Source organism: Pteropus vampyrus, unplaced genomic scaffold, assembly GCF_000151845.1.
Source record: "Pteropus vampyrus isolate Shadow unplaced genomic scaffold, Pvam_2.0 Scaffold2, whole genome shotgun sequence".
NCBI lineage: Eukaryota > Metazoa > Chordata > Mammalia > Chiroptera > Pteropodidae > Pteropus > Pteropus vampyrus.
The window spans coordinates 25,336,081-25,348,409 of NW_011888783.1; the positions used below are offsets into that span (position 1 = coordinate 25,336,081).

The following is a 12,329-nucleotide window of genomic DNA, read 5'->3' on the forward strand; positions in this document are numbered from 1 at the left end:
TTTCATATTATTCTACCTTCTGTGAAGAGAGAATTAAAATTAATTTTTTCCTTATGGCTAAAAATAACAAATCAAAACAGTTTTACTATTTTTTCAAGTCTTCTCTTGTTTTCTCTGAGGCACTGGCCTATCTCTATAGGAGAAAGTCCAAACTATGTTTTTAAAATTTATTATTCCCTTGGTTTCTATGACAGTTCTTGTCTCATGATTCTCTTTCTACTTCACTGATTATTCTTTTCCTTTCAAGCTCTTCTTCTTCCGACTTCTCTAGCAATCTTAGTACTCTCCAAGTTAATATATTTGTAAGATAGGCTAACTACTATAAAACAACAACCACCAACAACAAAACCCCTCCAGTAATTCAGTGGATTAATACAGTAGAAAATTTTTGCACATTCATGTTCTCATCCAATAGTGAGTCTAGGTAAGTAGGAAATGGTGAGAGGTGGGGGATGGCATGCTCTGCTCCGCACAGTCATTAAGGAACCCAAGTTGATGGCATTTCTGCTATCTTCACCTGGGGACTTCCAAGGCAAGTCCAAGGTCATTCAACATTCTTCTGGAGAATGAAAAAAAAACAATAGCAAAACATATATAAGAGGCTTTTACAGGTTAGGTCTAAAAGTAGCAGAAGTCATTTCTGCTCTTACACCATTGATTAGAACTTATCACATGACACATTCAACTGGAAGGGGGCCTGGGAAATGTAACCTTGTTATAGTTCTAGCAGAAAGAGGAAATGGTTGCTGAATATCTTATAGTCTTTGTCACAATTCTCTACTTACTCTCTTTAGATAATTTTTATTTATATCAGAGGTTTCAGTTACCACTTGCCTCTCAAATTCATTTTGAGAATGTGAACTTTTAAATATCTCTGGCTATATCTTCTCTACTCCATCCTCAGATTTGGGTTTTTATCATCCCTTTCCAAATATTACAGTAACCTTCCAACTGATCTCTTTGCCTCCTTTTATCTTACCCATGTCTAATTCACTATCTGAGTCATATTTACAATTGTATTTTCCAAATTGTGATTTTGAAATCCTTCAAAGGATTTACCTACAAGAGAAATCCAAACTTCCTAGGGTGGCATAAAACTTTCGCCAAGACCTTGCGGATATCTCTGCATTCTCCCTCATCTTCTAACTCTTTCCCATAGTCACCTTTCTCAGCACACTGAACCACCTGTAGTTTACTAAGCTTGGCCTGGTTTCTGCTTTTTATTCTACCTAGACTATTCTTTCTCTAATAATTTGTCTAGAAAAGCCTATTCATCCTTTCGAGCTTACAAAATATTGGTTCAATAAATGATTGATTGCATTATGCTTAAATATACACCCAAATAAGATTCGGTACAAATTTTGAGATTCTTAGCTACTTCATAAGACTGAGAAAAGAAAAAAGTTTAACCTAAATTCCACTGTGAATTGCCTTTTTGCTTATATGACAGCAAGTGCTTGGGTTGTGCTAGGCCTCCACTGATGCTGTGATAATTCCATTGAAAGTTTAAACAATTATTTGCAGTAAAATCTTTAGATTATTCATATGTATGCAATGTATAAAATAGTGCTGTATAAGATTTTGAATATAGCCATCTTAAACTCAAGTGTGAAGTTAGTTGACTAACAATAGTTAGTTGAGGCAGCTTAACTGGTTCAAATGTCCAGATTATATTTAGGAAAAATTGTCCTCCTAACACTATGCTTCATGTGATCTTTTTTTCTTTTAGACTCAGGAACATGTAGAAGAAAGCAGAACTGGATGGGCTGGTGGAGTATGATTTTGCTCTCTTTTCTTTATATTTTAACGAAACTTGGCAGATTCTCAGCTATCAAAGGACTATTTGAAATGTATTCAGACTGGCACATTTGTTTTAGTAGAAAAAACATCAAAGTAAAAAATACAAAGGTAGTGATCCTTTCAGCAATTTTTTGCTAGGCAATTTTAATGTTTATATATTTAGAATTCTATTGGGAACAAATCATATTCCTCATATCCCAACCTAAACTTTTTCAACTGACTCTGATGTTCTATAATTAATATTGCTTCTTAAGCAAATATAAAATCATTTTTTTAAAAAGACAGAATCCCTGATAAACTTAAAATAATTTTAATAATCATTAGCCATTTTAATTCAGAAAAAATAAAAACATTGGGTATCCTTGGTAATTTAGAGAAAATATACCTCTTATTAAATTTTATTATAAACCAAAATGAATAAATGAACTTATATATATGTACATATACATACATACATATATACAGTCATTCTAATTTTTACCTATCAAATAGGTAAATGTTTTGTTATGGTCGTGATCACTTATATCTGAATTTCTTTTGGATAAGTTTTTTTAAGGGATGTATGAGGATTTTTAGTGTAAAAATTACATTTTAAGGAAATATTAATTGTATCTTACATTGCATATGAAGAATCCAAAATAGGACAGAGAATAAATGAATGTTGTATGGTTGCTGCCACATAATACAAGCATAGGAATGAATTCAACAGCATTTGGATAAAGAAAAAAGGCTATTTCTCTGAAACTTGGGCACATACAAAGAAAGAAGAAACTCTTAGGACCTGATTTAACGTATTAATCCATGCTACAAGGATGATAAAGAATTCAGAAGTCAATTCTAAGACAATAAGTCTTGTAAAAAATAGAGTTAAAATGGGTAGGGAGAAGGTAAATTGCAAAGTAAAAATCTTCAGATATTAAAAACCAGTTGTTCAATTTTCTTGATCTAGTGAGTTTATCTTGCATATATTTATTCTGTCTTTAGCTGTATTCATTAACTAGAGAATAGTTATTAGGTTTTAATTATACACAGTAAATGTAAAATATATTCTAAAATTACAAAGTAACAAGGATAAGTGTGTAATTCAGGAAAAAAGTGAGTCTTATTTAAATTTCCTCTTTGCCACTATACTAAATAACACAGGAAAAATTAGGAGTAGTTAGTAAAAGAATGGGATTTTCTAATTTTTTTTTTTTGATTCTTATTCAACCAGAAGCTCACCTTCCAGAAAGATAATTCCTAGATCAGCACTTAAAAATTTGAAGAAAGGGGGAAGTTAATCTATAAATTCACTCTATTGTAAAGAATGAGGGGAAGAATACTTAAAGCTTCCTTTAGTTGTGTTCTCCACAATAATAATATAACTAGGGTTACTATAAAGTAACATGAATGATATGATTTTACAAATATTTAACAATGATACCAACAACCTCCTCAATGACATGATCTTAAGAATTAATACAGATTTATTCTGAAAATGCTACCAGCGTTCAAAACACTCTGAGACATTTTAGTATGTATCTTTTGAAATCTTATATTTCTAAGCATCTTAAGGTCATTCATCAATTTATACAATCTGTGTAGGACCAACTTTGCAATCTCAGCAAATATTAGCTGGATGAATGGGTGATTGAATAAATAAATTAATTAATTGGCTTATAAAGCTTAGAACATTGTTTTAAATACCTTCAGTGAAAGAACATATGTGTCCTTTCAGGTAAGAGGAGATCCCTGCATGAAATCAAAAGTAATGCCAAAATAAATCTAGTTAATAAATGAATTATTTATCTGCAACATATGATTTTGTGTTAGATCATTTTAATATCTGTAGCTTTAGAATTCTGTTGGAAAACAGTTTTCTCGTGTACTAATCTCAATTTGTTAAAATTTTTCCAATAGTCAGTAAACTTTCTAAATACCTGAAGAGGAATTGTCAGAATTTCTTTGTAATGATAACTTTCAAGAGTAAGTTCATACTCTCCCAAGGAAACTGCTTTAAAGGGGTCATTCATTAGATTTTAGAAGATTTGATATGTCTTCTTAAAAAGCCAGGCCACAAGTTCATATAGTTATAACTCATATATCATAGAATGTAATAGCTTTCTTTGACTAAAATCAAACCAGTGACTTAAATATAATCACCCAGAAATATGTCTTGCAGACATTTGTTCAAGTAATATTTATGAGGTTTGTAATCAAAGCGAACAGGCTAGTCATATTAGTATAAATTTAAAGAGCAATTTTAGAACAGTTCTTCCTTTAGAATTTATCAAAGAGATTTAAACTGAAGACCTTCGAAGATAACCTATGAATTAGAAAATTGAGACTAAACGACTTGCTAAAAGTAATTGATTTGTTAATTATTTGGTGATAAATAATCTTACCTTCCAAATAAAATATTTTAAATGGCTTTGCATTATAGAGATGAGTAATTTATCAGAAAATCTAAGCATGATAAAGGGACCTGCGAGGAGACCTGGTTAAAAGTGAGGACCACCCAATAATGTGTGATTATCTAGGGTGCATGTGACTTGTTGCAAGAAGCACTTAACTCAGAATGCATTATAGACCTCGTTCTGTCAAAGTGAATGAGGAAATATTTTACACTCTCTTTACCTCACCCAAGTTACCTGTTCATCTAAAGCAGCTATCTTTGGTGTGTGCAATAAAAGGGGAAAAGATAACAGTCTTTGCTTAGCAAAAATACTCTTCCTGTTGCCTGATTCTAATATCTTAAAACATAACATTCTGCCCTGTTGTTTTTTTTTTATTTTCAATGAAAATGAAATTTTAAGCTTTTATCTAGAATACAACCTATCTTCAAGTCCTTTAACTACAGATATGAGAACTTTTTTACTCTGGCATCTGGTTTTGGGACCCTGGTTCCATTTTAGCAGTTAAGACGATATAGAGCCATTTTTTGTCTTTCACCCTGAAGAGTGAGAGGGAGGTGTTATGAAGTGGTTACTGGTAAGTAAGTATATCATCATTTGGCTGAAAGGGCATAGCTTCATTCTAAAATGAAAGAACGATTTGTCAGAAATACACGAATGAAATTCCATCCACAAAATTGCTAATCAGAATCTCCTATTCCTGGTACTCTTGGCTTTCGGTTTTACTTAGAGGCATTAGTCTCAATACACAAAATCCCACCAAGGCTGGTCTTATTAATGAAACTAATAAGGGAATCACATAGGAGACAGCACTTTTGCATTATTCTATTTTTTATTTGTTAAAGATTTATCATCTCTATCCTGAAATGATAAGACTTAAGGTATTGTATTAGTTTTCTACAGCTACTGTAGCAAATTATCACAAACTCTGTGGCTTAAAGCAACAGAAATACATCTCACCATTCTGGAAGCTAGAAGTCCAAAGTCAAAGTGTGAGCAGGGCCATATTCCCTCTGAAAAGCTCCAGGAAAAAAAATTTCCTTGCCTCTTCCAGCTTTTGGTGGCTCTTGGCAATCCTTGGACTTCCTGAGCTTCCAGCTTCATCACTCCAATCCCTATTTTCACCCCCATATGGCCTGTATCTCTGCATCTCTCTCTGTCTCTTTGTGTCCTCTCCTCTTCTTAGGAGGACAGCAGTCATTGGATTTGGGGCCCACTCTAATCCACTATGATCACGTCTTGAGTCTTACCTTGATTACATCTGTAATGACTCTATTTCCAAATAGGGTCATTGTCTTAGTCCGTTTGGGCTGCTATAACAAAGTGCCTTAGATTGAGTGGCTTATCACCAACAAAAATTTATTTCTCACAGTTCTGGAGGTTGGAAGTCTGAGATCAGCATAGTCAGGGTCTGGTGTAAGTTCTCTTCTGGGTTGCAGACTGCCAACTTCTTGTATCCTCATGTGGCAGAGAGCAGAGCAGAGGAAGCAAGCTCTCTGGTGATTCTCATAAGGGTATTAATCTCATTCTTTGGGGCTCCACCCTTACGACTTCATCTAACCCTAATTACTTCCTAATGATCTTATTGGGGGATAAAATGTTACCATATAAACACAAACATTCAGTCCATAACAGTCACCTTCCACGGTTCTGGGTGGGAGTGACTTTTAGGAAACACTATTTGGAACACTACTGACACCACATCAAATAAATTTCATTTTAAAATCACGCAATCATAACCATCGATTTTATCAAAAAGTATCAAGTGTCAGATCATACATGGGGCCATCACTAAAGAGGCTGACAGTGACTTTGCCTGTTCTCTTCTTGCTCAAAAGTGAGTCTGAGACTGGGTGTCAGCAGGATAGGTTTTCGTAGCTATTAGATACTGGTAGCCTTTTGATGGTTGTTGCTTGGTCAGTTCTAAAGGAGCTAGACATCTTGGTTCACTGTCATGTGGAAGCACTCGGCTAGAGAGAGCTGGTTTGGGATTATTTATGGGAACACTGACTCCATATGATGTAGAATAGCTCTTTCCTCAGGCAGCTCTTTTACCATTTTGCTCTTCTTTCAAAACGTGGTGACCAGCATTAGGAAGAGGCCAGAAAATGTAAAATGAGTCTTTTTTTTTTTTTTTAATGGGAGGAACTACCAGTTAAAATGAATATGAGAACATTGGCAGAATTTTAGTTATCTGTACCATTCAGGAGGTTGAGGTGTGGCTGGCTATGCTCCAAGCTGCACCAGACCTGAGTGTCTTAGGTTATTAAGTGATTCCCAGCAGAGGTTCTGGGAAGAGGTCAGAGATGAATAATGAGGTCTGCTCTGCTCCCTGAGCTCAAGGAGAAATCCCCGACTTGCTTGTCCTGGATAACATTATTTTTCTCAAGTCCAGAAGTTTCTCCCTACTGTTGAAAACTGCAGCTAAGAGGCCACAATATTTTAATCTTTAAACTGTCTTCACTGGATCACTGGCACTAGGTAGTTGGCATCAGACAAATCAAGAATTAAAAGGGCCATCAGCCTTCATAGTAGTCACACTTTGGTCAATTACCACATTTTGAAGTTTGGCTTGATTAAATATCAACATTCTTGTGTGATTTTTTAAACTCTATTTCAAACCATATAATCTCAGAACATAGAAATTTAATCAAATTAAACATTTTAAACTCACGAATACGTAGTAGCAATTAAGCAGTAGTTGGAATGTGCAAGTGCTTGTCAAAGTCACTAGAAAAGTTGTGTATCTGAAAGAATAGAATTTCAGATGTGAGTGACGGAAGGTAGGGAAGACAAGGCATTCTGGTTCCTGTATGCTTTGCTTTTAAAAAATCTATAGTTTTAGTTTGGTTTATCTTTAGAACATAACCTCTTGTTATTTTTTTTTTTTCAGTTCTTTGTTTCAACACCAGTTTTCAGCTATGATTCCACTTCATACTACAAAATATTTAGTGACAAGGATGGCTACAAACATATTCACTATATCAAAGACACTGTGGTATGTTCCTTCCAAGATTTATCTCGTCAAAGATCATTCACTTGAGGTTGCTCAAATAACGCACAGCTTCACACAACATAATGTTTGTCTTTTTATAGGAAAATGCAATTCAAATTACAAGTGGCAAGTGGGAGGCCATAAATATATTCAGAGTAACACAGGATTCACTGTAAGTATTGCATGAAGCATGTTGTACCATTCAGGGTTTAATTGGCACTGATGGACATACAAATGATACTGCTCTGCCTCTTTTAGTTAAGAGCACTTTTGTTACTTTATAGTTTAGTTCAGACAGCTATGGTTTCGTTTAAGATTGCACGTTCCTTAATAACTAGTCAGCACTATTTCCTTTTGGAAAGAATATATTATAGTAGGTGGTCATTTGTCTTCTGATACTTGGTAGTTAATTATATAATTAAAAAAATAATAACTAGTTCTAAAGACAAATTTTACTCTTCAGCACTTGAAGCAATGAGAAAGCTTGAAAAGTTCATGATGTGCAGCCCATAGATATATAAAATTTTTGTAGTGATTCGCTATTGTATAAATTTAACATTATCTATAACAGCTATCATTTATTGAACAATTACTGTGTACCACATACTATAAAGTAGAAATGACTATGCCAGTTTTACAGATAAGAAAAACAAATTTAGAAATTTAATTAAATTGGCCAAGGTAACACAGTTGTTTAGTGGCAGAATTAGGATTCAGACTTAAAATGCATTAAATCCAAGTTTCTTCTTGTTAACTTCAACATGGGACTTTTTCCTTTTAGTTCTTTCCTTTTCAGTCTATCCTGCGTACTGTCTAAATAAACCACCTTAAAATAATTATTTATGATCGGACTTCTCTAATCAACAATGTATAGTTCTGTTCCCTCACTCCTAATAAAGTTCAAATACAGGATACTCTCTTATAATCTGTCCTGTCATTAGCTGGAATGGTAAGAGCAAAAGAGGATATTAGTCCAGGCTCACTGGATAAAACTTGTCAGAAATCTATTGCCAATCCATGGAATTCTTCGAAGAGTCAGCAAAGGAGTTTGGACGTTATGGGAGCAGCCATTAAAATCGCCAATGTAAAACGAGTAACAAAATCAAAACAAATGAGAGATTTTAGACATAATGCATTTAAGAAGTAGGGAGAAACGGAAGACAGAAGACCCAGCTGTGGTCATAACCTAGGCCTGAGGTGACAGAGGCCTGAACTAGAATAGCGGCAATGAAATAATGTACCCTTTGAGGGAAAACTATTCCATCATTTTTTTGCATCTCTGACACAGCATAGAGTCTGACACAGAATCAGAGTTCAATAAATATTTGTTACATGAATGAGAGGAAAGGTAGATAGACAGCAAAGACAGATGGAGGCTGAACAGGACTGGTGAATTAGTGGCTGTAAGGGAGAAGGGAAAAGAAGGAGGGAACATGAATACTGTTGGCAGTGTTAGAGATGAAGACAATTGTGAAACCTATGACATAAGAAAACTGCAAAGGGTTGTTTGGAAAAGATACTGAGTAATTTATTCACAGGTTGTTTCAAGATGATGTGGGAAAGGCAAGTGCAAGTGATGATTGGAGTCATGTGAAGTTAGTAAAGACATGGAGAAGGATGCCGATTTAGAAGATAAATTTAATACCAAGAGTGAGCTATACTCTGTTGCCTTTTCCTTTTACTTGGGAATAGCAGGGCTTTTATGACAGTGAGAACAGAGAAGTACCTGGGCTGCTGGACAGTTCTGAGAATTAAAAATTGGTAACCAAACCTTGGTTGTTCCAAACTTTTCACACCCTATTATTTATGCTCTTCAAAAAAAAAAGTTACTTTGTAATTTTCAGACGAACTCATAGAGGAGTGAAAAGCATGCTGCTAAATTGGATTTCCCACTTCATGTCTATATTAAGACAGGTTAGAACTGGGACCTGGGCACTTAAGTAACAAGTACGTTCTCTTGTGACTTGTTTTGCATCCGGGTAAATTAACATGCCCTTTTGTGTGGAATCCCAGTGCGAATGAGATTCCTGATTTACATCAAACTTACTTACTTACTGCCAGAGCTTCTATAAAATAAATTGAAGATGCATTCAGAATCGTGCACAAAATAAATAATATAGCAAAGAGAAACCAGGAAACTGTTAATCATGGAAAAAGAAATTGGTGATATCAAATATTCTAGTTTATTTTGTGTGGCTCATAATTAATGAATCAGAATATATTTCTATAATAAAAAGAGTACTTCCCATAATTTAATCTTTCTCCTATGATTTGAAAGTAAGTACATAAAATTCAGAGTTATAAACAGCAGTGATTTATGTATGTAATTGCCAATTAATAAATGATGTCATGAACTATTTATTCACAGTTTATTATTAGTTTATAAATTAATAGTTCATTTATTAGTTATTAATAGAGTAATTTAGATGAACATGAGGCTACATTGTTTAATATATTAGTATTAGTACTAGCAATTCTATTACCATTTAGTTATCAATCCTTATTTAATGACTTCTGAATATATGTTCAGGTTTTATTCTAGCAATGAATTTGAAGGCTACCCTGGAAGAAGAAATATCTACAGGTAATTTATGTCAATTCACTCTAATATTTTTATATACTAAGATTTGAATGAAATCTTTGAGTCCTCAGGATATATACAATTTTTTAAAAGCCTGAAATGTAATAAAAATAACTTATGAATTAAGATAAAACACTCAGAGAATGTTGCATATCATATCAGAGTGAAGTTCTATACCCTCAAAACATTAGCTAACTCAAAATGTGTTTTTTTAAAAAAGAAAAACTAATAAATTCTAATGCTGATATAAATATGACACTAAATAATTAAACTAATTTTAAGAAATAACTGAGGACATTTATTCATTTACATTTATTTAGTACCAATTGCGCACCAGGCATTGTATTTATTTCCATGATGTGTGATTTCTTTTACTATAACTCACTTTGGCATTAGCCTATTATGATTTGTGGGAGTTCATCTCTGTTCCTAAATTAGTGTTTAAGTTAATCCAGTGGTCCCTTTGGTGATTGGAATGGTGCCCTCGACAGCCTCTTCTGGGTGCAGAAATAAAAACAACAGTTGCTATAGGCTGGTAGTCTACTATATGCCATGTACCTTTTTGTCTGCTTTACACATTAATTTCATTTAATTATCACAACAAATCTACGAGGCAGGTGATAGTGTTGGAGCCAGAATTTGTACCTCAACATGCTGACCTTGACCTCTTACTGTTGACAGCCTACCTAACATTTTCAAGATCGCACTAAAATATGAACATGAATATTAACTGTAACTGAGGAAATAAGATGTTTTCACTCTGCTGCATTTCTCTGTTCCTTTGTGGATCATAGATCCTTATCTGTTGGGGAGAATCTCTCTGTGGTGCTAGCAATGTCTATGGCCACCCTCTACCATGCCCAAGGCAAGGTCAGGGGCAGCTGCAGAAGAAACATTGCGGTGGCCACAGGTAACCTTTCTAGTCACATTGTGTCTCTGACCATGCCCCAATCTGGCATAAAGCCACATAGTCAGCTTCATATGAGATTCTGATTCTGAAGGTTTGGAGAAAAGTCTGAGAAGCTGTATATTAGAGCCGATCATCCCATTCAAGATCGGCTCTGCTGAGGAGAGGCTGGGCTCAACACAGCAGGTACAGTTTGACTCATGTAGGAATGTGTGGAGGGAGCATTTCCAGAAAGAGCTTTCATGAGCCCAAATATCCTGCCGGATGGAATGAAAGGCACAGGAGACACTTAGAACCATGGTTTTTTATTTCCAGTTTGCTCATTACTAATTTCCCCTTCCAGAAATATGATAAGAACAGGGACCCCTTTCCTGGTGAGACTGCCAGATTCTCCTTGTACGTTTTGCCAGAGTGTAAAAAAAGAGATGGGAAGATGAAGAACTATGCATTCCCAATCACTTTGTAAAGTATAAGGGCTGAATGGCTATGGAAAGTGATTACCTCATTTCCATTTGAGGTGTTAGCTATTTCTCCTATCCCAAGAAAACCACAGAGGGCTTCTCCCTCATGGTTTGTGCCTCTTCAGGCAAAGATGGATTGAAATTCAGGCTGCATCAGAATACTGTGATTTCCTCCTTCACTTTAAATGACGTTGGCATCAGAAAAATAGGCCGAGTTTGATGTCAATATGTAAATTAGTCATTTTACATAGAGTAGTACATTCTGATAAATACAATCTCATAATTTGAACTTAGTTTTCTTTTCTTTTTTTTTTCTAGAATTAACATTGGAAGCTATCCTCCAATCAAGAAGTGCATTACTTGCCATCTAAGGCAAGAAAGGTGCCAATATTACACAGCAAGTTTCAGTGACTACTCCAAGTATTATGCACTCGTATGCTATGGTAGGTAATGGACTTAGCACAAACTCTATCACTTCGCTGCCACTAGCGTCATCCCCATCACCACCACCCAGTCAATCTTTAGTACCGATTATTGAGTGATTGTTATATGTGAAGATCATATCTACATTATCCTATCTAATGCTCATGGAAAAAAATGAAAAGAAGATAGGAAGGCCTTATTATTGCCATTATTTTTGCAGCTGAGAAAACAAAGTATTGCAAAAGGTCCTCGTTGCTGGTACGCATTAGAGACAGAATGGGAGCAAGGGTCTGCTGACTAGAAATCCCGAGCTCTTACCCACCACGTGCCATTGCACCATGACGTTGTATGCAAACACTATCTACCAGTTGTCACAGCAGAATCTGAACACTACCATAAAAAGAAGCGTTCTCTGATAAAACGGTTACTGGACTTCGCCCATTTGCCTGGAGAAATTTCAAACTCACGCAGCCCAGGGAAAGAATAATGGCCTAGAAACCTGAGCTCTTCCCTTAGAGGCTAGTAATTCTTTGAACTGTAGTTTCAATGGAAATAGAAAATGAACTTTTGTCATCTAGTATGTCTTTTCTAAATTTCGGAAACATAAGTATTCATTCAATTTTTTTAAAAATCATAGGTAATAAAATAAACATTTCCAGGTTCTTTAGGCCACATGTACGTTTAATGAATAATTTCTATCCAAATAATTTTATCTTATGCATAATGTTTTCTCTATATCTTGAACACGTGGCAAGAAAAAAAAAGATTT

At 34.8% G+C, this 12,329-nt stretch overlaps 1 protein-coding gene across 2 annotated transcripts in view; it reads left to right on the forward strand.

Moving 5' to 3' along the window:
- FAP (fibroblast activation protein alpha) overlaps window positions 1–12,329 on the forward strand; it is a 69,273-nt gene that overhangs the window by 30,014 nt on the left and 26,930 nt on the right. For both annotated transcript variants that reach the window (XM_011358499.2, XM_011358505.2), the window contains 5 exons: window positions 1,730–1,774; window positions 7,087–7,191; window positions 7,290–7,360; window positions 9,719–9,772; window positions 11,456–11,580. In XM_011358499.2, coding sequence (XP_011356801.1) covers window positions 1,730–1,774; window positions 7,087–7,191; window positions 7,290–7,360; window positions 9,719–9,772; window positions 11,456–11,580 — 400 coding nt within the window. The remainder of the gene's footprint in view (window positions 1–1,729; window positions 1,775–7,086; window positions 7,192–7,289; window positions 7,361–9,718; window positions 9,773–11,455; window positions 11,581–12,329) is intronic.